The sequence below is a fragment of the Oncorhynchus clarkii genome, chromosome 26 (assembly GCF_045791955.1).
Source record: "Oncorhynchus clarkii lewisi isolate Uvic-CL-2024 chromosome 26, UVic_Ocla_1.0, whole genome shotgun sequence".
In the NCBI taxonomy this organism is placed as follows: Eukaryota; Metazoa; Chordata; class Actinopteri; order Salmoniformes; family Salmonidae; genus Oncorhynchus; species Oncorhynchus clarkii.
The window spans coordinates 38085910-38112288 of record NC_092172.1 but is presented as its reverse complement, the minus strand read 5'-3'; the positions used below and the strand labels follow the sequence as shown (position 1 = coordinate 38112288).

Genomic DNA, 26379 nt, shown 5'->3' with positions numbered 1-26379 from the left:
AAACATTTTTGCTTTCACCTCACTGAAATGTCTTCCTGTGTCAATTGTTGTGTAATTACCGTGCTGTGTGCAATCAAAACCGTCAACCCTGCAGTGAAAACTCTTGGAGATTCATCAATCTAGTGTAAGCCACACTATACCATTGAGGTCCCAGGCCATAAATGAAGAGCCACACTGACCTGGTCCAGGAATGTCTCCTAGGCACTTCTGAAAAGGCTTGAATAAGTATAAGCAACATGGGGAACATGTGGAGCTACTATATTGCTTATACTTAGCTATCAGTGGAGGCTGCTGAGAGGAGGATGGCTCATAATAATGACTGGAATGGAGTATATGGAATGGTATCAAGCACATGTTATAACTGTTTTCTTCATGCGTTTGATACCATTCCTTTCACTCCATTCCAGTCATTATTATGAGCCATCCTCCTGTCAGCAGCCTCCACTGTTAGCTATCCAATTCATTCAGATATACAAAGTGCCTACAGGGTGTGGGGTCTAAGGGTTGTTTCTAGACTGGACCTGTTTAAAGACAATAAAGAACAGAACAACTCATGAGTCAAGTATTGCTGGTAGTATCATTCTCTTGTTACATTTTTAGCCCAATAAAATATTCCCTCTCATCTCCTCAAAACCAATAGCTGACAGATATATTCTACCCTGAAATATGTCATGGCATCCACATGGGAAATGTATTCTGCTCTCCAAATATACAGTTCTGAGTACATGGTGTCAAATTGTTTTTATTATCCCTAATTGAAGGAGGCACTCTATAAAATACAATTTCCTTTAGGAAATAAATAGGTCATACATGTTTTATTAAATGCTCTTATTATGTTAGCATTTTTTGTCAAATGTTATGATAAATTGCCACTCATAATGCAGGAGGACACAACATTAATTTATCAAGCCAATGTTTTTATCCATATAGTTTATGTATTATGAATGTATTACTTGGAGATGTGTGCAGATTTCATTACATTTTAGCAAACATTTGGTGAAAACGACAATATAATCCATTCAAATTCCAGATATGTCTCTTTTTACTCAAGCGCACCCCTCCTGCAAGATAGTTCAATCCGAATGGAACGTTTGTCCTGGATTTCCTAGCAGCTCGTTCTGCTTGTTGGTTACGTTGTATCAATCTCCAGTATAGGAGGGTACTAACAACCAGCAAGATACAGATACATCGAAAGCAGAGGAATTAACCCAGGGAGGAAATCTGTTCAATGTTGGATTTACTGTACAGGAGACCAAAGGGAAATATTAAATCCTTGAATGGTTCGAGATTTAAGCTAAAAATGACCGCCCGAGCCGGTATTTTCGATTTGGAACGGGATCTCAAAGTGTGATGGCAGCAGTCCAGTGAATTGCTGGCCTCTCCTTTTCCTTGCCGTTGGATTTCTTGGGGAGTGCATTGGTCTGTGGTTATTTTGACAGATTTTTGTTGTCATTCTCGTCAATTACTTTTACTCTTTCTATCTATGGAGTGTACGTAATCCGTCGTTGTACTGGGGTTTTCACACGGGGTAAGTGTCGCCTAAATATAATTATCTTGTATTTTGATATGTGGTGGGACTGGGAGAGACTGCTAGCCAGCTAGCAATGAAGCTAGCTAACGTTAGCTAACTAGCTGTGCCCTGAGAACTCATTGTTTGAGAGACCTAGCTAACTAGCAATAAGTTTGTCACAGAAAGCAACATTATTTGACATGGATACCGTTTAATGCTAGCTACGAAATTAAGGAACTAGCTAACCAATATGTATTTTAGACGAAGCCCCTTTGCCACGAACACAGAACAATATTCTGAATCTAGGTATCAAATCGTGCAGCTAGAAGCCAATTAGCCTAGCCAACGTTAGTTAGCAAGCTAGCTTGACACGCTTATTTCACAATATGCGACAGGGTAATAACAGTCTTTGGAAGTTAGCTAGTTAGCCATATTGGCATTCTGTACATTTTATAAACTGTGAGGTGATTGGGGTTCATATTTTGGTTCTATGCTAACCAGTAACCTAAGGTCAACTCGAGCAGCAATGTCAGGGCTGAGATTAACACCTCATGCACGCTGTGACATTATTTGATTGCTCAGCCACATGCATTGCAGGGATTGCCTGTAGTGGAGCTTGTCGGCCAACAGAACATTGCATGCCAATACAACTCTCCTTGGCTCTACATGTGTAAGCTTGCTAGCTAAACGCTGTATTAAAATCTCATACCATTTCCCAATCTCAAGCATATCTGCTATTATTACAGTAAGTACCACATGCTAGAGACTGACAGATGATTTATCTAGTTTGGACATGGCTGTGGGTTTCAGCAGCCAATACTGGTATAGGCTAGGCTTTGAGAACACTCACTGCCTAGTAAAATTATGAAAGTACAATGTCAACATCGTATGAAGTTGTTCTAGTACTTGAAATTAATTAGGAAAACAACAAGACTTGGCTGAATGCCTTGGAAGTCTGATGGGGATTCGGCCCATGTTGGCGCTTTTAAACATTTCCACTGCTAACAAATCAAACCAGATGTGGAAAAACATTGTTTATTGTGAACCACACTTATCTTGGTTACTTATCATGACCTTCCCTAATACATAGTAGACAGTACTTTCCCAATAGTTGTGTGTGTATTCCATAGTACTGCTAGATATCCCTAGTGAGTCAACACATTGTAAAGGCTACAGGTTCCATGCATGTGGGCAATTCCATGGTAATGGATTTACGCTGAGACTCAGATTGTTAACTTTAAAATGTAAACCAACCAAAAACCATAGATTCAAAAAAAAAAAAAATTAATTCTGTGACCCAGCTTTGCACAGTTTTACCAGTAAATGTTTTTTATTTAAATTGTTCAAATTAGTCATTGTTCATAGAGCTGTATGGTTTATTAAACTCGAAAATCAATGGTTTTTGTTTGGCATACATTTTAAAGTGTGAAACCGGAGTTTCAGCGTAATTCCATTACCTTGGACTGGCCCACATGGGTGAATCAGTGATTTGTAGTCTACTCTATTCTGACGATGGAGAAATCAAGCTTGCTAGCAGGACTTTGAGCTGGAGTGTGGACCCACGGAAGGAGTGAATTCTACAGTGACTATGTTCCATGGGACAAATGGTATGTCTCAGAAACAAACATGTTTTCATCTTACCTGTCTTGGATCAGCCAATCACCTATGATGTCACTTTGAGAACCAGGAACAGTAGAGTATTAAACTACAGTAGAGCATTAAACTACACTGAACAATGATTTTTCAGCCTGTTTGTTTAGAGTCCTGAAGCATCTGATTAGTTTTATTTCAGGAAAGGGAGTACGTCAGTGTGGCTCCAGTCATCTGATGGTAGCATCAGCTGATGACACACTAGAGAGGATTTACATCCTAAAAGGTAGCTGGCAATTTGAAACCTCAGGGGAATCACTAACAGTCACTTGAACAAAGCCAATTCTCAGAGGTTGGCTGGAATTGAAATGATGCTAAAAGGAGGGTTCCAATTGATTTAAAGAATTTTGTTTTGGAATGTGCCTATTTATGATTGAATTGTGTTTGCTTAGCCTTATTCAAGGACATGTATTTCTGACCTAGCCTACAGCCTTACTTGAAGTCGTTTGTACACATTTTTCAGATCCCCTGCCACTTCCTATTACAGTTTGACAAAGCTTTCAGTCCAGTGGGCTGTACCGTTATCGACATGTCATGAGTAACACAGCTTCTTTACTGTACATCAGCATCTCTTATAAATACACAGATTCCCACTGGCCAACACACACACAGCGCTCCTCTCCTCTAACAAAAGTTCCAGGTATACCACTTCAAAGCCTATTGACCACAGGGTGAAGGTCTTGTTAAAACTCCAATGGACTCTGTGCAAATGTTGCGATCTTTATCCAGATTTTTTAAAAGTTGATCCATTTATGGATTTTTATGTTCTTGAAGCTTGTCCTGTTTAATTGCTTTGCTTTAAGTATCATTAACAGCTCAAAATGATTGAATAGCAGAAAGCGTGTGGTGAGATATTGAGTTTTGTGAGAACCTCAATTTATATTCAGTAGGCTTAGCTGCATTACATTTTGTAACTGAACTTTAAGCCTTTCTGAAGTCTTATATCAAGGATGTGCCTGGTTTGTCTACTTTTATCAGTCTGTGTTGTAAGCTGTTATTGGACACACTACTCACATGCACTGAGTATACGTACGGGATAAACGCCAACGTTCTGTATGTTACCTTGGAATTAATGGACGACGCAGCGGGAAGATGTGGAGCCGGGTCCCTTTGCAGAGTTCATTTTTCCAAGGTAATGTACGGAATGGAGGCATTTATCCCACTTATACCAAAGGTGCTAAAGAAAACAATATAAAAGCACACTGGTAGAAAAACGTTCATTGATGTTTTTCAATGCAAATTTATACTTTCTCATCTTTTGGTTGCTAGAGATGTGACCCAGTTGTTCATTCTTTGTTCCATTGCCATGCTCATGCTCAGTGGCAGTGTTCTTATTCTTGCTTGCTGATACTTAGCCAACTAGCTATGGCTACACAGTCACGACCTCTGCAGACAGAAAAACAGCAAATGTGCTGTTTTCTGTTGACATTCATTTGGATACATCCACATGAGCTGATAATGCCTGGCATAGCTAGAAGAGTTTGCCTTCAAGGCAGGACACAAAACACTGACTGTTAATTACGAGGAGATCGCTTTGCATATCAAACACTAGAATAGATGCTAGCTAAATAGTTTGTTGCTAGCAAAACTGCCAATATGACAACCGCATTTAAAAAAAATCAGTTGCTGAAAACAGCTGGTCAAACATGGGAAGATTTGACAGCTTGAGTGGGGGAGGGGACAGGAGAAATTCATGTTAATCACTCACCATGTTAGGTCAGATGCTCATGTCTCTGTAAAAACAAATCAATGCTAGCTAGCTACGTCTTTTCCTCGGTGGACCTGCGTTTACATTGTATCCATTTTCAGTTTGTGTGATTGTTGGTTTAGCTTTCTGTAACGGTGTAGCAAGTAGTCTGCATGTTAGAGGTCGACCGACTAATCGGAATGGTCGATTAATTAGGGCCGATTTCAAGTTTTCATAACAATCGGAAACCGGTATTTTTGGACAGCATTTCGGGCGATTTAAAAAAAATATATATATATATATTTTTTTTTTTTTTTTTTTTTACACCTTTATTTAACTAGGCAAGTCAGATAAGAACACATTCTTATTTTCAATGACGGTCTAGGAACGGTGGGTTAACTGCCTTGTTCAGGGGCAGAACGGCAGATTTTTACCTTGTCCGCTCGGGGATTCAATCTTGCAACCTTACAGTTAACTAGTCCAACGCTCTAACCACCTGATTACATTGCACTCCACGAGGAGCCTGCCTGTTACGCAAATGCAGTAAGAAGCCAAGGTAAGGTGCTGGCTAGCATTAAACTTATCTTATAAAAAACAATCAATCAATCATAATCACTAGTTAACTACACATGGTTGATGATATTACTAGTTTATCTAGCATGTCCTGCATTGCATATAATCGATGCAACGCAGGGGGATGATTTAACAAAAGTGCATTTGTGAAAAAAAAACAATCTTTGCACGACTGTACCTAACCATAAACACCAATGCTTTTCTTAAAATCAATACACAGAAGTATATATTTTTAAACCTGCATATTTAGCTATAAGAAACCCAGGTTAGCAGGCAATATTAACCAGGTGAAATTGTGTAACTTATCTTGGGTTCATTGCACGCAGAGTCAGTGTATATGCAACAGTTTGGGCCGCCCAATTTGCCAGAATTTATGTTATGACATAACATTGAAGGTTGTGCAATGTAACAGGAATATTTAGATTTATGGATGCCAACGGTTCCGTTAAACGTCTTGTTTTCGAGATGATAGTTTCCGGATTCTACGATATTAATGACCTACGGCTCGTATTTCTCTGTGTTATTATGTTATAACTAAGATATGATTTGATAGAGCAGTCTGACTGAGCGGTGGTAGGCACCAGCAGGCTCGTAAGCATTCATTCAAACAGCACTTTCCTGCGTTTGCCAGCAGCTCATCGCTGTGCTTCAAGCTTTGAGCTGTTTATGACTTCAAGCCTATCAACTCCCGAGGTTAGGCTGGTGTAACCAATGTGAAATGGCTAGCTAGTTAGCGGGGTGCACGCTAATAGCGTTTCAAACGTCACTCGCTCTGAGACTTGCAGTAGTTGTTCCCCTTGCTCTGCATGGGTAACGCTGCTTCGAGAGTGGCTGTCGTCGATGTGTTCCTGGTTCGAGCCCAGGTAGGGGCGAGGAGAGGGACGGAAGCTATACTGTTACACTGGCAATACTAAAGTGCCTATAAGAACATCCAATAGTCAAAGGTATATGAAATACCAATCGTATAGTGAGAGAGAGTCCTATAATTCCTATAACTACAAACTAAAACTTCTTACCTGGGAATATTGAAGACTCATGTTAAAAGGAACCACCAGCTTTCATATGTTCTCATGTTCTGAGCAAGGAACTTAAACGTTAGCTTTTTTACATGGAACATATTGCATTTTACTTTCTTCCCCAACACTTTGTTTTTGCATTATTTAAACCAAATTGAACATGTTTCATTATTTACTTGAGGCTAAATTGATTGTATTGATGTTAATATTATTATTATTATTATCATTATTATATATATATTAAGTTAAAATAAGTGTTAATTCAGTATTGTTGTAATTGTCATTATTACAAATAAATAAAAATTGGCAGATTTTTAATCGGTATCGGCTTGTTTTGGTCCTCCAATAATCGGTATCGGCGTTGAAAATTCATAATCGGTCGACCTCTACTGCATGTGTAGGTGCATATTGTGTCATGATTTGAAGGTTTCCAGATGTCTGGTTGTAATGTCCATTCTAGAATGCCCTTCTAGCCAATCAAAAACGACTATTCAATAATAATGTGGTATAAAAAAACATTAAGGACACACCTTTCCATGACAGTCTGACCAGATGAAAGCTATGATCCCTTATTGATGTCCCTTGTTAAATTCACTTCAGTCACTGTTGATGAAGGGGAGGAGACCGGTTAAAGAAGGATTTTTAAGCCTTGAGACAATTGAGACATGGACTGTGTATGTGTTCAAATTGAGGGTGAATGGGCAAGACAAAGGATTTAAGTGCTTTTTGAACGGGGTTTGGTAGTAGGTGCCAGGCTCACCGTTTTTGTCAAGAACTGCAACGCTGCTGGGTTTTTCACGCTCAACAGTTTCCCACGTGTATCAAGAATGGTCCACCACCCAAAGGACATCCAGCCAATTTGACACAACGGTGGGATGCATTTGGAGTCAACATCAGCCAGCATCCCTGTGGAATGCTTTAGACACTGTAGCGTCCATGCAACTCAATATTAGGAAGGTGTTTCTAATGTTTGGTACAGTGTATTTGACAGCAATGAACTGGTTGGTGCGTATTGCCAATCTGTCAGACTATCGAAGGACCTTTCTCATCATTCAGGCTAGTGAGGTTTTCAATTGTCCACAGATTTCTGTATTACTTCTCCCTTATTGAGCTCACTTTACAAAATACCAGTTTGTGGCCAATTCACCCAGTGTTCTGGCTGTGCCTCTTTGCATTGGTACTGATTTACGCAGCAGGGAGTCCTCTCAATGCAGAAGGTCAAGTCTGTAGCGGTTTTCTAGGCATTGGTCACTGTGAGCCACTGTCTGGATCAACAACACGTCTCTGTACTTGCCCCCTAGTTTATTGTGGCCTCTGCAGATAATTGGATAAGTGAGAGGCAACGTTTTGCTGTAGACTGCTTCCTGCCAAATGGAAAAGGATTCCAGTGTGTTTTCATGCTAATCGCACCGGGCCTAAATTACAAGCTCTATAATAACGTTATCTAGCTACTTCTGTTGGACATAATCACACCCAACCTACCTCATTCTGGTTTGGTTAGGCTTATTACTAGAGATTTTTATAACTAAACCAAGATGCAACACGGTCTGTTTCAAATGGGAACAAATGAGCCATAGTTGGCAGAACAAGCAAGGAGGTGGGCAGTGCCAAGCACGAGCTAGCAAGATCCTATTGGCGCGTTCTAGCATTAATTTGCATATTTCTGTTGGAACGCCTACTCTGTGAAGTGTGCAATAACTCAATTTGCCTTTGCACTCCTTCTAAACAACTTTTTTTTTTTTTTTTTTACTTTGGGAAAGGGTTAAGTCTACTAAACTTAGTCCACTCTGTTCGTAACAGATTGTAGTTTTGGGAACAGAACTGTATTGAGATCCAATGTTTAATCGATGAGTGAAATGCCAGAATGTCTGCCTAAATCCATCTTCTCCCACTGCCGGCCACTGGGCTTCCTCTCACTACCATATTTGGCCGACCGGATGCTTCATATTTATACATCAGTTGAAATATCTGTCTCATTGTTCTATCTGTGCTATTAGTACCTGATGCCTGGTTTGATCTAGCCATCTGACTGAAATGCATAAGACTAGGACAGTTGATAAGGCTTAGTTCTGTCTTTTCCTAGCGGTTTGTTTACATTGTTCACAGCAAGTGATTTGCAATGCCAGTTGTGTCAAACAGAAAGCTTATTCTCATTGCAAAAGATGCATTATGGGGACTTGGACTAGCCACCATGTACGGTCACTGCAAACAAAGATGTTGCTTATGATGAGACCGTTCAGTTCATAGAATAACTAGTGTTGAAGCCATGGCCTTGTGGTGTCCCCCTTGTTAGACTAATTATTATACAATTGGCCTGTTTTTAGACAGGTGTCGGGCTATTGACGAACTGTTAAAATAAGGTAGGTGCTTGTCTGATTGCGTTAAATACATTAAACACATTGCTTTTGAAATGTGTGTGAGTGGGACTGTGGATTTTAGAACTGTCTTTAATCCCCTCTTATAGCTCTGAGCTACATAGCAACATTAATCACTCACCCCACATCAAGAAGATGCTGCTGTTGTCCAGGCCTAGGAACCCCAGGATCCTAATGAAATACTAGGGTCTAATAAAATACCTAAATTACTAGGGTCTAGTCTCCATTCTGGTTAGCCTTGTTGTTAGGTGAGATGTTCAATGTCCCCCATACAGACTTATGAAATGTCTGTTTCCAGTGAGGTATTTGGCCCATGTCCTTTAATCCAATTGTAGGTACGGTATTGATTGACCAGATACTGGTATGAATGTAATTTTTAGGTCTTTATTTAACTAGGCAAGTCAGTTAAGAATAAATTCTTATTTTCAATGACGGCCTAGGAACAGTGGGTTAACTGCCTGTTCAGGGGCAGAACGACAGATTTGTACCTTGTCAGCTCGGGGGTTTGAACTTGCAACCCTGCGGTTACTAGTCCAACGCTCTAACCACTAGGCTACCCTATCATGCTGAACACAGGGAATGTCCCTTGAATTGGTCAAGACTCAAGTCTGTCTAGATTCAGCCCAGTTCAGAATATTGACACACATTTGAGTCACTGTTGTCTAGATCTATAGATGGACTCTTGTTGGCTGCTCACTCACAAACACGTTCATGCAGTGAATCCATCAAGTCTATTGTGAATAAAGTTGAACTATGCAATCTGGATGGGAATTATTCAAGATATCTGCTGGGTTTGATCCAATTCATCTAGGAAACTAGGTGTTTTCTTTTGTCCCATCTGAGCTTTTGAAACGTTGAACATGCTGAATGGGGTAGGCTTGGTCTTTTATATAACGTATATCAGGGTATTTGGAAATAGCCATGGGATGGTTTTTCAATACCATCATCAATACTTTGAAACAACTATTTATTTTGAAGTTTTTCAATACATTTTATATTTGTAGCTACTGAAGTGAATCCCTGCAGTCAACTTGTGCGATGTGATAGGAGATAAAGGAGATCACGTTCTTCATTTCACCTGGCACATGATTTTACATCATGAAGCTTTTACCATAGTTCCCCAGAACAGTTGAGCCAGTCACTTGTTTGTAAATAGCACAATGGTGTAAGCGGGAGCAGGTAAGTCAAGCTGTCTGTTGACAGGCGTCGGCTTTTCTATTGAAAGCAAAGTGTTTTTGTTTTTTTGCATAAATTTAGTGATCAGGGACGTGCAACTTGTTTCCCTTCACAGAAAATACATCAGTGCAACACATTTGGCAGAAAATAGCTTCATATTCATCAGATGACAACAGAAGTGCAACGCTATTTGGCTGGCAGCCACAGTGAATTAGTAAATGAGCTGACAATGAAAAAGCAAGGTCTTTTTTGCTAAAACGATGCATGTCCATCATATTGCAAAAGGTTTATTATAGAAAGAATGCAGCCAGCTACATTTCCTAATGTTTTGCTTGAAGTTAATCTGTCATTTTACCAGAGAAAAGTAGACTACACTGAGAAAAGTACCAGAGAAAAGTAGACTACACTGAGAAAAGTACCAGAGAAAAGTAGACTACACTGAGAAAAGTACCAGAGAAAAGTAGACTACACTGAGAAAAGTACCAGAGAAAAGTAGACTACACTAAGTACCAGAGAAAAGTAGACTACACTGAAATAAAGAATTCTGTGTTAGAGACCCCCTAGGTTTAACTAGCTAGTTATCTAAATAAGTTACTTAATTAATAAGGTGATGGTGCATCATATTGTGTAAGCTTTCTGTCTTTGAGAAGTCAAAGCTCTTCGGAGGAGTTATCCACACAGCTGCCACTATCTTGATATCCTCTTCTTTCTCAGCCTGTTTGATCCTCCCTCCTCTTCTCTGAGCAGAGCAGGCATTCCCTTTCCCTTGTGACTCCAGACACACGTGTGTGTGTGTGCATGCTGCTTCAGAGCAGACGAGCAGTCTTCAAAACTTTGTTCATTTGGACAATGTCTCTTGTTCACATTCGCTTGTAAGTGTCCAAACTCACCAAAAATGACATTCTGTAGCACCTACCTATACATGTATAACTTTATAAGCTGGATTGCCTGTCTTTGAAATGTTTATTTTCGTTTGCACTCCTTAGCATATTTAGCGAGCGGCCTCCATGGAAATTCTGTTACCAAATCAAATCAAATTTTATTTGTCACATACACATGGTTAGCAGATGTTAATGCGAGTGTAGCGAAATGCTTGTGCTTCTAGTTCCGACAATGCAGTAATAACCAACAAGTAATCTAACTAACAATTCCAAAACAATACCAGAATGCTATTTTATTTTATCTTTATTTAACTAGGCAAGTCAGTTAAGAACAAATTCTTATTTTCAATGACGGCCTAGGAACAGTGGGTTAACTGCCTGTTCAGGGGCAGAACGACAGATTTGTACCTTGTCAGCTCAGGGATTTGAATTTGCAACCAGAGGGTTGCTAATCCAACCCTCTAACCACTAGGCTACCCTGCGGCCCTAATAAAATTAGCACAATTAACAGATGCCCAATGGGAGGGGGGGTGTATATCGATACAGTTAAGAGTTTTTGCGCAGGTACCTACATATCGCAATATTATTTTTGGACAATATTGCACCAATATTCTGACTCCAAATATTGATTTGTACAAAAATAAATCTAGGTGGCGTTAGCGCCAGACAGCTGTACCAACGCCAAAACTCTGGTATTTTTTATATTATAGCTTGTTCTCCATCTTCTTTTTAAATAGTGAGCCAACATGTTTTCAGCACTTTTATATCCATGACTTATCAAACAATAATTCTCATACTCTCTCCTGTTCCTCTTCAGCAGAGCATTAGGTTTGGAACATTGAATCACAATACTTAGGCACCGATATGGTATTGCGATTCTAAGTATCGTGATATTGTACCACAAGATCCCTGGCAATTCCTAGCCATACATGCTATCATTTGGTTGTGTTCAAACCCAATCAGATCAATTCTTGTTATTATGTTTAAGTGGGTTTTATTTGAGTTGGGGAATATTTTACTTTGGCTACCTCAAGTAGCCTATTACGCAGAGCCTTTTGGTTTTCAGGCACTTGTAGTCAGGCAGGCATGTGTTTTTCATTTTCATGCCAAGATTGCATTGGAGGTTTCCCTTTATGAAAATGTCTTCTCATGATTAGAGCTGTTAGCGATAAGCTGTTTTGCCAGCTGTTAAAAAGGTATGCTAACACATGGAACATGAGGAGGCCTGTCAACCAAGTGAAGGATCTCTTTGCTTGAATTCCTCTAATTCCGCATTGGCAAGTAATGCAGTTTCTTTGGGTGTAAAATGAAGGTCAGATACCTTTGCACCAGGAAGAATCATCCAGGTGGATGTAGTAGTTGTGAAATAGTTTGGAAATGTGAAATGGTCTAGGGTAATGCTGTCCTCCAGGACCAGATGGCCTCACTACATTTTTGTCAATGTGTAGCCTATTTCAGCCATGACAATTTATTAGGAAAAGTAGTCTTGCTTAGACTAATAATCTCATGTAGGCCCTAACCTATGTCCTGCATACAATATGTATTAACATCTCTTCATAGAAAGTGGCCTTGGGCAGTGAAAACCTCTGGTGATAGGCTAACTTTTCAGTTGTCTGAGTTTCTGCTACACACAGTTATTATTTTTTCTTTAGGTTAGGTAGTGTTTCTGAAGTTCCATAGCTCTTTGATGGAAAACTTGTTCAACTCACAGTAAAGTTTAGGACGGCGAGAAATTGGTCTTGAAAAGCAGCATGAGTCGACTTGTCCATCGACGTGGATAAGGTTCAAGTTCAGAACAAGCTTCATTTTCACAATTGGTGTGTGGGGTATTACCGGGAGAGTCCATGACTGTGAAAAGGTCACTTCTGGTTACTGTTTTAAAGGACATTCTACTCCAAAAATCCTTTGAAACTCAGTTGAATTTAATCTCTCGATCTTAATGACATCACCAGCCCGGCGTTACTGGATTTGATTGATTTTGTTCATGCTCGCTGTCGACAACACTGAATTATGCAGAAATCACAATTACATTTAAACAATAGTACATTCAATTAAAAATGTCCTAGCTTACAAGATTTTAGCCAACAATTATTTAGCCGTGCGCCCTTTTACTAAATGAAATATAGGAGAAACACTGATCATGCTGCTCACATTTCAGTCTGACTTGGGGATCTGAAGTCAGTTGATTAGGTTTGATTCAGTGCAGGTTTAGTGCTGATGCATTTGACCTACATCGTTTAACTGCTGCAACAGCGTGCTTGTATGTCTTTACATTCCTTACACCATCTGCAAAGATCAACTGGGAGTTTTCCTTGAATGTAATTTTGTCTTAATGTAGACCAGAAGGAAAGATTGAGAAAGGCAGAGGTAAGGAAAGAAGGGAGAGAGGGGGAAGGAAAGAAGGGACCATACGAAGGGAGAGAGGGGGAAGGAAAGAAGGGACCATACGAAGGGAGAGAGGGGGAAGGAAAGAAGGGACCATACGAAGGGAGAGAGGGGGAAGGAAAGAAGGGACCATACGAAGGGAGAGAGGGGGAAGGAAAGAAGGGACCATACGAAGGGAGAGAGGGGGAAGGAAAGAAGGGACCATACGAAGGGAGAGAGGGGGAAGGAAAGAATGGACCATATGAAGGGAGAGAGGGGGAAGGAATGAATGAAGGGACCATACGAAGGGAGAGAGGGGGAAGGAATGAATGAAGGGACCATACGAAGGGAGAGAGGGGGAAGGAATGAATGAAGGGAGAGAGAGGGAAGGAAAGAGACCATACAAAGGGAGAGAGAGGGAAGGAAAGAGACCATACAAAGGGAGAGAGAGGGAAGGAAAGAGACCATACAAAGGGAGAGAGAGGGAAGGAAAGAGACCATACAAAGGGAGAGAGAGGGAAGGAAAGAGACCATACAAAGGGAGAGAGAGGGAAGGAAAGAGACCATACGAAGGGAGAGAGGGGGGGAAGCAGAAGGCTGGGGTGCAGTAATGTCTCCCTGTGTCTGGGGAGTTCTCTGAGATTGCCTGCTGTTATGGAGGAACCATGTCTGAATGGCGCTGCTGAGCCTATTAATGGAGTTGCTCTTGTTTCTGCCAACTTGTCAGCCTCTGAAGAAGGGTCCTTCCACCCCACCCCCACACCCTACTGTATCAACTGACTGGAAGAGATCAGTGACATGAGGGCCACAGACAATTTCTCTTCAGGTCCATTAGCCAGAAGGCCTTCGCTCAATTTACTGAAGCATTTTCCCCTTGGACTGGAGGTGTGATGACAAACGTTATTTGACTCAAGTACATTATCTCCCGAGCCCAGCCATAGTTGCAGTACATTATCTCCCGAGCCCAGCCATAGTTGCAGTACATTATCTCCCGAGCCCAGCCATAGTGGCAGTACATTATCTCCCGAGCCCAGCCATAGTAGCAGTACATTATCTCCCAAGCCCAGCCATAGTAGCAGTACATTATCTCCCCAGCCCAGCCATAGTAGCAGTACATTATCTCCCCAGCCCAGCCATAGTGGCAGTACATTATCTCCCGAGCCCAGCCATAGTAGCAGTACATTATCTCCCAAGCCCAGCCATAGTAGCAGTACATTATCTCCCCAGCCCAGCCATAGTAGCAGTACATTATCTCCCCAGCCCAGCCATTGTGGCAGTACATTATCTCCCCAGCCCAGCCATAGTGGCAGAATTGAAAATGAAAGTACAGAATCTTCTTTATTATGCAGCATCATGGAGCTATTTGATTGTGAGTGATGGGTTACATTATGAGGCAGCTGGCCATGGGTCGGCACCGACCATTACACTATTGTTAACCAGTATATTGATTCTCCCCTTTTGGCTCATGTGCCGCTGAAAAGACACTGCATTGCTTGATAATGTTCAGCGGTGTCTGGCTTCAGTTCTTTTTCCACACAGACACAGAACCGGCAATGGAAAAGATTACTTTTCATAACATCGCTCACAAAATGATATTGCTTTGTTTATGTGTACTCTGGGACGAGATAAAATATACAGGAAATAGCCTACTTGAAGTGTTTTCACCGCTTAGATTTTAGACTGTGTACTTCACAACCGTCTGAGCAATGGGGATGTTTTCAAAGCACTGTAGACACTTCACACACAAGATGGGAGTCTGGTTAGTCTACATGCTACAGTTGAATCAGATAAAAATGTGTCAGATTGTGATGTGGCAGCTGAGCATTACTCTTGTCGTATTGGTGTAGGGCTTCCCAGCTACGTGGCAGAAAGGCAGTAGCAAGTTAATAGTGGCAGTATTGTATGTCAATATAGCCGTAACCATTGCTGCCTTGCAGACACATAAACCAGTAGTGGACAGACTCAACTTTTTAATGAGCTCTGTTGCATGCCACAGGAAATGGAAGTCCCACTGTGAATGGGAGCTTGTTCTCCCCAGGTTGACATTAGCTGATATGGAAGCTGGCTGACCCGCAGGCTCCTGATTCCCATCACCTGGAGTTCCCTGTGCAGTTCTATTTTGGTAACCAGCTCCAGGCACACAATCCAATTACATGGAGGTTACTGTTTGGCTCTCTGGACGGGGACCTGTCTTATACCAGGAGTCAGGGAAAAATTGCTCCTGTGCCAGGTTCTGCACTATTCAATTGAGGTTTTATTGGGTTATTACTCTGCCGCAGTAAATTATTGGGAAGCTCTTGGCAGGTGCCACAGAATATCTTTTTAATCTGCCGACGACTGTCAGCTTTCTCTGCATCATAACCCTGTGACTTTTTGCACACTGGTGTTGTGTGGTGAGAAAAAACTCCCTTTATTTCATGGCACTCAAACAGCCAATGTGTTGTTGAGAAACTCTTACCCTGGAACTGTTCACTGAAATTGGGAGTGGTGTTCTGCTAAGTAAGAACCGGGTGTGTAGCTTTTAACATCCGATCCATTCCAATAAGACAGGGTTAGGAGAGAAGGGCTGAATGAGTCTAGCAGTGTTGCTGTCACTGATTCTATTCAGGTTCTGTTGGTGTCTGGTTATCCATGACTGATTAGCCTGGGCTACATGTTCTAGTCCCTAGTGTCTGCACAGATGGTACCCTCTAACATTAGGATGTAGAGACTAGCCTATATCAGCTCATTTTAATTAAAGGGATACTTCAATTTTCTACTTACCCAGAGTCGAGGAACTTGTGGATACTATTTATGTCTATGTGTGCACTATGAAGGAAGTTAAGAGGATGTTTCGCCAATTAACTAGCATTAGCGCAATAACTGGAAGTCAACAGGTAAAGTAGCGTACACTAGCATACTTATAGACTTCCAGTCATTGTTTTAACGCTAGTTAGCACTGGCTTGTGAAACTACCTCCAACTTCCTTCATACTGCATGCCTAGACATCAAATGATATCCACAAGTTCCTCTGGCTAAGTAGAACAACAACTTCATTTTAAAGGTAACTCTTGTAGAGTTGGTACATTCTGTGTGCAAATAATAGAATGTGGACAAATCCTTTCTGTAAAGAGGTGTCTCTTTGTGCAGGCCAGATATCATCCCCACCCTGACATGGGTGTCTGATGGATTGCTGGGGGAAATTGGATCTCTGAGAAAAAGACAAGCACCGAGGGTGGTACATAGCCTCATGCCTTCGGTCAACAGACTGCTCACTGGGACGTTTCCTCTGTGGGTCTTTTCAAAAGGCTTGCTCTGCAGTTCTGGCGAAGGGCAGTACAGTAGGTCAACCGCAAATAGAGCTACAACCCCTCTATTATGAAGGTGTCGGATGATTTAGAACCCACCACTGTTTAGCCAGCCAAACGCCACAGCTGCAACCCCCCCACCCCACCAGTTTTACCACACTACCATGTAGGCTCATCATATGGCAGTTTACCAGTCTTACTACACTTCCATGTAGGCTCATCATATGGCAGTTTACCAGTCTTACTACACTTTCATGTAGGCTCATCATATGGCAGTGTACCAGTCTTACTACACTTCCATGTAGGCTCATCATATGGCAGTTTACCAGTCTTACTACACTTCCATGTAGGCTCATCATATGGCAGTGTGCCAGTCTTACTACACTTCCATGTAGGCTCATCATATGGCAGTTTACCAGTCTTACTACACTTCCATGTAGGCTCATCATATGGCAGTGTACCAGTCTTACTACACTTCCATGTAGGCTCATCATATGGCAGTTTACCAGTCTTACTACACTTCCATGTAGGCTCATCATATGGCAGTTTACCAGTCTTACTACACTTCCATGTAGGCTCATCATATGGCAGTTTACCAGTCTTACCACACTTCCATGTAGGCTTATCATATGGCAGTTTACCAGTCTTACTACACTTCCATGTAGGCTCATCATATGGCAGTTTACCAGTTTTACCACCCTTCCAGGTTGCGGTTGCTGTGAATCGGCCCTTACTGAAACCTGTTGAATTGTTAGGCTACCATGAAAGCACCCGTTTGGGAGTCTACCGTTAAGGAGAGCTGAATAATCTGGACTCCTCCTGCTTCCTTTCCTCCCATCTCCATTAGGTCAGCAGGGACAAGCCTGAGAGCTGAATAATGTGGACGCCTCCTGCTTCCTTTCCTCCATCTCCATTAGGTCAGCAGGGACAAGCCTGAGAGCTGAATAATCTGGACTCCTCCTGCTTCCTTTCCTCCCATCTCCATTAGGTCAGCAGGGACAAGCCTGAGAGCTGAATAATGTGGACGCCTCCTGCTTCCTTTCCTCCATCTCCATTAGGTCAGCAGGGACAAGCCTGAGAGCTGAATAATCTGGACTCCTCCTGCTTCCTTTCCTCCATCTCCATTAGGTCAGCAGGGACAAGCCTGAGAGCTGAATAATGTGGATGCCTCCTGCTCCCTTTCCTCCATCTCCTTTAGGTCAGCAGGGACAAGCCTGTGAGGGCAATTGTGTCAAAATCAGAACAGCTGATGTCAGAGCAGCTAAAGCAGACGCTGAGAGTGCGTCTGGAGCACAGGAGGTTAGTGGCACCTTAATTGGGGAGGATGGACTCATGGTAATGGCTGGGGCAAAATATGTGGAATGGTTTCCATGTGTTTGATGCCATTCCATTCATTCTGTTCCAGCCATTATAATGAGCCGTCCTCCCCTCAACAGCCTCCACTGGTCGGAAGTCATTGGAGAAAGTGGCCAACTGAATAAAAAAAAAAGGTGTTTCCAATCAGAAGATCCACAAGGCTTTGTCTGTTCAAGTAGGGGAAAAGATGCAATAGATTGTATCAAGGCTGAAGCTTTCCTCTCCCCTCACACAAGCAGGAGCCTGCTGAGCACGCTTTCTGAGAGCAGCAATTCAAACGTTTCACAGCAATGACCTTCCAAATGGTGCAGATTCTTTTCATTTAATTTCAGATCCTAAATTACATCTCCGCGACAGAGCAATTAGAAAATGAAAGGTTTTGGCCAGCTATTAGAGGCAGGAGCCTTTTCTCTCCACAAACAGGTTGGCTGAAGTCCTGTTGTGTACACTGTTTGGCCCGGTGTTTTTGTCAGTGGCAGTGTGCAGCACAAAGAGAATCATCAGAATTCAGGCCTCTGAGGCGTTATTGATCTCACCTCCACAGACCCCCTCTGAAGAGTCTTTTGTGCTGGGTTTATTTTCCCCTGCACGTTCCTTATCACAGGGGGAGACGAGCAGTGCAGATGTGAGTGTTAATTATTTACTGGTTTGTGTTGGAGGGAGGGGTGCTGCAGGGGCAGAGGGGTCACGATGCTCAGACAGGAGGCAGTGTCTTCCACTCTGCTCCCATTCAACCCAGCCAGCCCGATGCTCAGCAACATGGAGGAGAATGATAAATGAGTTTCTGGAAGTTGTTTACAGCCCCTGGAAGGGCAGCAGTAGCACAGACATGCTAAAACCCGCTGCTGGTGGAGCTTTTATAGGAGTCCGTGGAAAGGACCACGTGTTTGGGCTAGAGGGAGTTATTGTCTGTTACATGCTGACCAGACCGTGTCCGCTGGCCATCGCGCACATTTGATTTTGTCCCCCCCACACCAGACGCGATCAGGACACGCAGGTTGAAATATCAAAAACAAACTCTGAACCAATTATATTAATTTGGGGACACGTCGAAAGCATTCAACATTTATGGTAATTTAGCTAGCTTAGCTTGCTGTTGCTAGCTAATTTGTCCTGGGATATTAACATTGGGTTGTTATTTTACCTGAAATGCGTAAGATCCTCTACTCCGACAATTAATCCACAGATAAAACAGTAAACCGAGTGTGTTTCTAGTAAACCCTCCTACTTCAGGCTGATTCTTCTTTGGACTTTATATGGCGATTGGCAACCAACTTTAAGGTGCATTACCACAACCAACTGGACTGGAGTGTGGACCTCAGTTCGTCTTTCAATCACCCACGTGGGTATATGCTCCTAAAAACCAATGAGGAGATGGGAGAGGTGGGACTTGCAGCTCGTCGAGCATCATAAATAGAACCAAATTCTATTTTAGCGTCTGGCAATGAAGTTGTTCGTTGAATCGCGCAAGCTATGATTGAAAAACATGTATGTGTAAATATATTTTGTGACGCAAGCGGTGTGGTCGGCATGTTAGAGCTGAGCAGGCATGTGTTTTAAGAGCGTAATGTCTCTTGGATAAGATGGACATTATGGATAATTAAGAGTGACGTCAACTATACACACACACACACACACACACACACACACACACACACACACCTTTTCTGTATTTTTTTTAGATTCCGTCTCTCACAGTTGAAGTGTACCTATAATAAAAATTACAGACCTCTACATGCTTTGTAAGTAGGAAACACTGCCGATTTTGCAGGTTATCAAAAACTTGTTCTCCCCACTGTATATATATATTTATTTACTTATCCATCCATTTAGAAGTGAATTACAGATACAGAGGCCCTGTTGGAGAAAGCTATCACATCTGGTGCAGTCGACTGTATTTGAAGAAATGGTAGGCCTAGACCTAGGCTATATGAAGCTAACATGATCACAATGTGTTTGTGTAAGGCATGCCTTTTTAACAGCACTTTATTTAGCCTACATTATGGTGTTGGGCTGTGCCTTTCCTCTGGCATCATTCATGTTTTCTTAAGCTGCCCTGTTGATGCAGGGGTTGTCAGTGTCCACTTGACAGAGTATGGCTATGTTAACCCTGTGAGGGTGAGTAGTGAGGCCAGTTGGTCTTCATCCGTCACCAGTGACACTATCAGCAGTCCTTGTGGAATGAGCCAGTCACTCAGAACAGTGAGGCCACGGTTGGCCGTCAATCAGGATTTACGTTTCACATGGTTGCCATGGTGACCGTGGGAAATGGTTATGGAGATCAGGATTTCTGTGCAACGCTGTAGCACCTTTGGGATTATGGTGGAGTTTGGGCAGCTTTTAGATAATGTAGTGTTAAAGGATGGATCATTGTCCCTGTTTTGTCACATTTGGTTAACAAAATGCATCTTTTGCTACAAGCATTTGGTTGTATTTAATCAAGAAAACAATGTCTCTTCTACTGGGTAAAGAGAACTGTGGCTCTAGGATAAATACGCCTATTTGACACATTTACTGACTTGCAGGACTAGTTGAATCTTTCTTTACCTTACCCCCGCCCTTCTTGATTAGCAGCTTGATTGAATAGGTCCCAATGTAATGGCATGTCGTTGTTTTTTTTCTTGCTAGTAAAGACATCACAAGCCTTCCTGATCCGAATAATGTTAGATCAAGCTGTAGGCTTATGTCAGTTGAACAGTGTTAGATCAACCTGTAGGCCTGTGTCAGTTGTGTTTAGAGGTCGACCGATTATGATTTTTCAACGCCGATACCGATTTATTGGAGGAACAAAAAAGCCGATACCAATTAATCGGACGATTTTTAAAATGTATTTGTAATAATGACAATTACAACAATACTGAATGAACACTTATTTTAACTTAATATAATGCATCAAAATCAATTTAGCCTCAAATAAATAATGAAACATGTTCAATTTGGTTTAAATAATGCAAAAACAAAGTGTTGGAGAAGAAAGTAAAAGTGCAATATGTGCCATGTAAGAAAGCTAACATTTAAGTTCCTTGCTCAGAACATGAGAAGATATGAAAGCTGGTGGTTCCTTCTAACAGGTTGTAGTTATTATAGGAATTATAGGACTATTTCCCTCTATACCATTTGTATTTCATTAACCTTTGACTGTTGGATGTTCTTATAGGTACTTTAGTATTGCCAGTGTAACAGTATAGCTTCCGTCCCTCTCCTCGCTCCTACCTGGGCTCGAAGCAGCTTTACCCATGTAGAGCAAGGGGAACAACCACTCCAAGTCTCAGAGCGAGTGACGTTTGAAACGCTATTAGCGTGCTAACTAGCTAGCCATTTCACATTGGTTACGCTCATCTCGGGAGTTGATAGGCTTGAAGTCATAAACAGCGCAATGCTTGACGCACAACGAAGAGCTGCTGGCAAAACGCAGGAAAGTGCTGTTTGAATGAATGCTTACGAGCCTGCTGCTGCCTACCACCGCTCAGTCAGATGCTTGTATGCTCAGTCAGATTATATGCAACGCAGGACACGCTAGATGGTTGATGATATTACTAGTTTAACTAGTGATTATGATTGATTGTTTTTTGTAAGATAAGTTTAATGCTAGCTAGCAACTTACCTTGACTTACTGCATTCGCGTAACAGGCAGTCTCCTTGTGGAGTGCAACGAGAGGCAGGTGGTTATAGCGTTGGACTAGTTAACTGTAAGGTTGCAAGATTGGATCCCCCGAGATGACAAGGTGAAAATCTGTCGTTCTGACCCTGAACAAGGCAGTTAACCCACCGTTCCTAGGCCATCATTGAAAATAAGAATGTGTTCTTAACTGACTTGACTAGGTAAATAAAGATTAACCTGTTGCGACGACCAAACCCGGATCCGGGATTCTATTTATAGACCTAAGCTCATTACCATAACGCAACTTTAACTATTCATGAAAATCGCAAATGAAATGAAATAAATATGCTATCGCTCAAGCTTAGCCTTTTGTTAACAACACTGTCATCTCAGATTTTCAAAATATGCTTTTCAACCATAGGAAAACAATCATTTGTGTAACAGTAGCTAGCTAGCGTAGCATTTAGCGTTAGCATTAGCGTTAGCATTTAGCAGGCAACTATCACAAAAACAAGTAAAGCCTTCAAATAAAATAACTTACCTTTGAAGAACTTCTGATGTTTTCAATGAGGAGACTCTCAGTTAGATCGCAGATGCTCAGTTTTTCCAAAAAGATTCTTTGTGTATTAGAAATAGCTCCGTTTTGTACAACACATTTGGCTACCAAAAAAAAAAAAAAACGAAAATTCAGCCCTCAAAACGCGAACTTTTTTCCAAATTAACTCCATAATATCGACTGAAACATGGCAAACGTGGTTTAGAATCAATCCTCAAGGTGTTTTTCCACATATCTCTTCGATGATATATCCTTCGTGGAAGCCTGGTTTCTCCTTGCTCTCAAATGGAAAAATAATTGCACCTGGCTTTGCGCTCCAATTTCGACGCAGGGACACCAGGCGGACACTTGGAAAATGTAGTCTCTTATGGTCAATCTTCCAATGATATGCCTACAAATACGTCACAATGCTGCAAACACCTTGGGGAAACGACAGAAAGTGTAGGCTCATTCCTTGCGCAATCACAGCCATATAAGGAGACAATGGAAAACAGAGCTTCAGAGATTCTGCTCATTTCCTGGTTGATGTATCATCTTGGTTTTGCCTGTAGAATGAGTTCTGGGGCACTTACAGACAATATCTTTGCAGATTCTGAAACTTCAGAGTGTTTTCTTTCCAAAACGGTCAATAATATGCATAGTCGAGCATCTTTTCGTGACAAAATATTGCGCTTAAAACGGGAACGTTTTTTATCCAAAAATGAAATAGCGCCCCTAGAGATCCAAGCGGTTAAATAAAGGTGTAAAAAAATTTTTGGGCCAAATCGGTGTCCAAAAATTGTTGTTATGAAATCTTGAAATCGGCCCTATTAATCGGTCGACCTCTAGTAGTGTTAGATCAAGCTGTTGGCCTGTGTCAGTTGTGAATAGTGTTAGATCAGAACTCAAATTTTAAGCATCAGCTGTCAGAGCAGCTTACCGATCACTGTACCTGTATACAGCCGATCTGTAAATAGCACACCCAACTACCTCATCCCCATATTGTTATTTATCCTCTTGTTCTTTTGTACCCTAGTATCTCTACTTGCACATCATCTATCACTCCAGTGTTAATGTTACATTGTAATTATTTCGCCTATATGGCCTATTTATTGCCTTTCCTCCCTGCTCTTCTACATTTGTACACACTGTACGTATATTTTTCTATTGTGTTATTGACTGTATGTTTGTTCATGTGTAATTCTGTTGTTTTTTTCGCACTGCTTTGCTTTTTCTTGCTCAGGTCGCAGTTGTAAATGAGAACTTGTTCTCAACTGGCCACCTGGTTAAATAATGTTGATCTGGCCTACCTGGTTAAATAAAGGTGATCTGGCCTACCTGGTTAAATAAAGGGGAAATAATAACAAGCTGTAGGACTATGTCAGTTGCATGAATGGAGGACATGTGCTTAAATGTTTTGCCTTGTGGTCCGCACTCAGTTTCCATAGAGGTCTGGAGGGCTACACTGAAATGTTGTTATATTTTCTCGTCATTAGAATTTGCAATAGTCCTGTCCATTAAAAAAAAATGTTTTATCCAATGTTCCCTCTGTAGCTTTTGTTTCAGTCGTTGTTTGCAAGCTGAACAGAGTCAAGTTACAAATTGTAGGGCTGTTATCATTTCTACACAGGTTTGGTTTCAGTCATTTCAATGTAGATTTAGGGCTCAGACACACCAATAGCTTTCGCTGACCGAGAGAACTTAGCACCTCTGAACAGAGAGCCGGCTGTAATTTGCGAATCGACTGCACACCAATTATACCTGTAGAATTGCATGAAAATGTCAGCAGTCAGACATCTGCGGCAGGTGGTCCCTTAAACACAACGAGCTGAACGATTGGCAGACCAATGCTACATCCACATTAGTGCAATGAGTTTGAGCCTTTAGGTTGTTTTCATTGGCAATTAAAACAACTCTTGAACCTTTATTCTTCATCGCTGTGAGAAGTTCAAAGGTTTAACTTTCTGTGAATTTTTGTCTTCTTCTGTGGTGCTGCTCAGCCCTTTTTGTTTCATGTCATTGGTTGGCTGATACCTACTGTATTGGATAGATGTAACTATTTTTCTCTTTTTCCCCCCCTCAGGGCAAAATGTGGGTAAATAGGAAGGGGATACCTAGACCCTAAGGATTCTCTCAACCCAGTCCCCCAGCAGTCAGAGAAGGTGGCGGACCTCATTGAGGCAAACCTGGGCCGTTGGCACTAAAATGTCCTTAAGTAGTGGCACTGCAGGCGGGAAAGGTGTGGATTCGAATGCGGTGGACACTTACGACAGCGGTGATGAGTGGGACATCGGTGTAGGAAATCTGATTATCGACCTTGACGCTGACTTAGAAAAGGACAAACTTGAGATGTCTGGAACCAAGGACGGAGGGGGTATGACGGCTCCGCCCACTGCTGTTGCAGCTTTGCCTGACAACATCCGATTTGTTAGTCCTGTACCTGGCCCTCAAGGCAAGGAGAGTAAATCTAAATCCAAACGCAGCAAAAACTCTAAAGACAATAGTAGCAAGGTCTCAGCTGGAGATGGGACCAAGAAAGAAGGGCAGACACGAACCCAAGGGGAACCAACCAACACTGGTGCTACTGCAGGAGCCACTAGCAACAATTCCACTACTGGCAAAGGAATGGAGAAGGGTGGCAAAGTCTCTCGGAACAGTGGTAAAAAAGACAAGGAAGGGGCAAGTGGGAAAAGTAAGAAGGAGAAAAGCGAGGGAGTGCCAGTGGTGGTAATAGCTGCCACTGAAAAGGAGGTGGTTTCTCAAGTAGCTTTGGGGGTTAACCGTAGTGCCCCCTTTGAGAACACACAATCTACAGACTTGGTAGGGGACGATCAGTTGGGGAATATTGCACTCGAGTCTGTTGGGATTGTTCCAGCATTGACAATTAAAACTGAACCACAGGAGCTGGACAATATAGAATGCAGAACATTGAAGAAAGTGAAAAATGAAAAGGTAAGAGTGCTATTAAATAAAATTATTGCTTGGAATGTTTCAGCTGAATGTGTATCACTATGCAAGACCAATTTCCAAACCTTTGCCAAGCTGTAGGTTCAGATTTGTGGTTTTTGGTTGAACAAATGTTTTACTTTGTAATCTTTATTGGAACATGATGTAGCCTTGTCGGGGGTTTGGAGATGTGCCTGCTCTTTCTCACGACTTTAGTTTTGTCTAATTGAAGACGTGGCCCACATTTCACATCAGTTGTGAGTATCAGTCAGGACAATCTGGTCATGATGGCTTTTCTGAAATATCTTGTTCCTCTGCCTTTAAAGCCTGGAAGAACTTTAAAGTGCTTGGCTACAGTTCATTATTATTACAATTGTCTGGTTATTAAACTACATACATATTATAACATGTTCTACACAGGATGTTTGTTTTTCAAAATGAATCAATTAGCTAGTTGATTGCTGATGGGAACGCTAGTTTTCCTCTTTTCAAATATAGACATTGTCATGCAAGAAACTCATGAACAGTTGCTTAACTATTTACCAGCACTTATCCTGTCTCCTCATTGAGCTGGTCTATCAGTGTGTCTATTGTGTGCTCAGAAACAGCCTTTTCATGCTCTGTTAGTACCAGCAGTAGAGGGAGGTGCTGGGGATTGTTTTGTCTGTCGTCGTGTTCCATTCTTAATCCCACAAGCCCCGGCAATGCCTGGTGGGTGGGGGAGGGGGTGGCAGAGCACGCCCTCACTTTCGCTGCTGCTCTGAAAGTGAAGTGGGGGGAAGGGCCTTCGAAGAAGCACGTTTCCCTCTGTCAGGAATGCAAAGCTGTGAAGTCTCCTCAGATAACTCAAACAGGGAAGGAAATCTAAGGACAAAAGGCTTAGCAATCAGAAAGTACTCGGGCAACCCAATGAGCTCGGCATGGACCTTGAACAAAGGGTCAGACTCAGCACTGACTGGGTTCTTAGACTCATCAGGGTCTCCAGAAAACGGTTGCCGATAGTGTTTCACTGAATTCATATCGGATTCCTTGAGACCCGATGGAAGTTGTCCCATGCCACGTTCTAGATTCGTAAGCTAAAGGCCTACGTTTAAACTGAGGCCTCAATACAATGGACGTCTAGACCACGTTAATGATGAATACAATGTATACTGCCCTTTTATGACATTTTTTAAATATTTTTTTACCTTTTTATTTAACTAGGTCAGTTAAGAACAAATTCTTATTTACAATGACGGCCTACCTGGGAACAGTGGGTTAACTGCCTTGTTCAGGGGCAGAACGACAGATTTTTACCTTGTCAGCTCGGGGATTCAATCCAGAAACCTTTCGGTTACTGGCCCAACGCTCTAACCACTAAGCTACCTGCCGCCCCAAAAATATGGCATTTTCTATGATGCTAAAATTAACCTAATCTTTATC

At 41.8% G+C, this 26379-nt stretch overlaps 1 protein-coding gene across 2 annotated transcripts in view; it reads left to right on the top strand.

Annotated features, from left to right (window-relative positions):
- Positions 1-1127: 1127 nt before the first annotated feature.
- LOC139385169 (zinc finger protein 609-like) overlaps positions 1128-26379 on the top strand; it is a 91461-nt gene continuing 66209 nt past the window's right edge. For both annotated transcript variants that reach the window (XM_071130257.1, XM_071130255.1), the window contains exons 1-2: positions 1128-1528; positions 24095-24963. In XM_071130257.1, the coding sequence (XP_070986358.1) occupies positions 24217-24963 (747 nt within the window). In that variant the 5' untranslated portion in view covers positions 1128-1528; positions 24095-24216. The remainder of the gene's footprint in view (positions 1529-24094; positions 24964-26379) is intronic.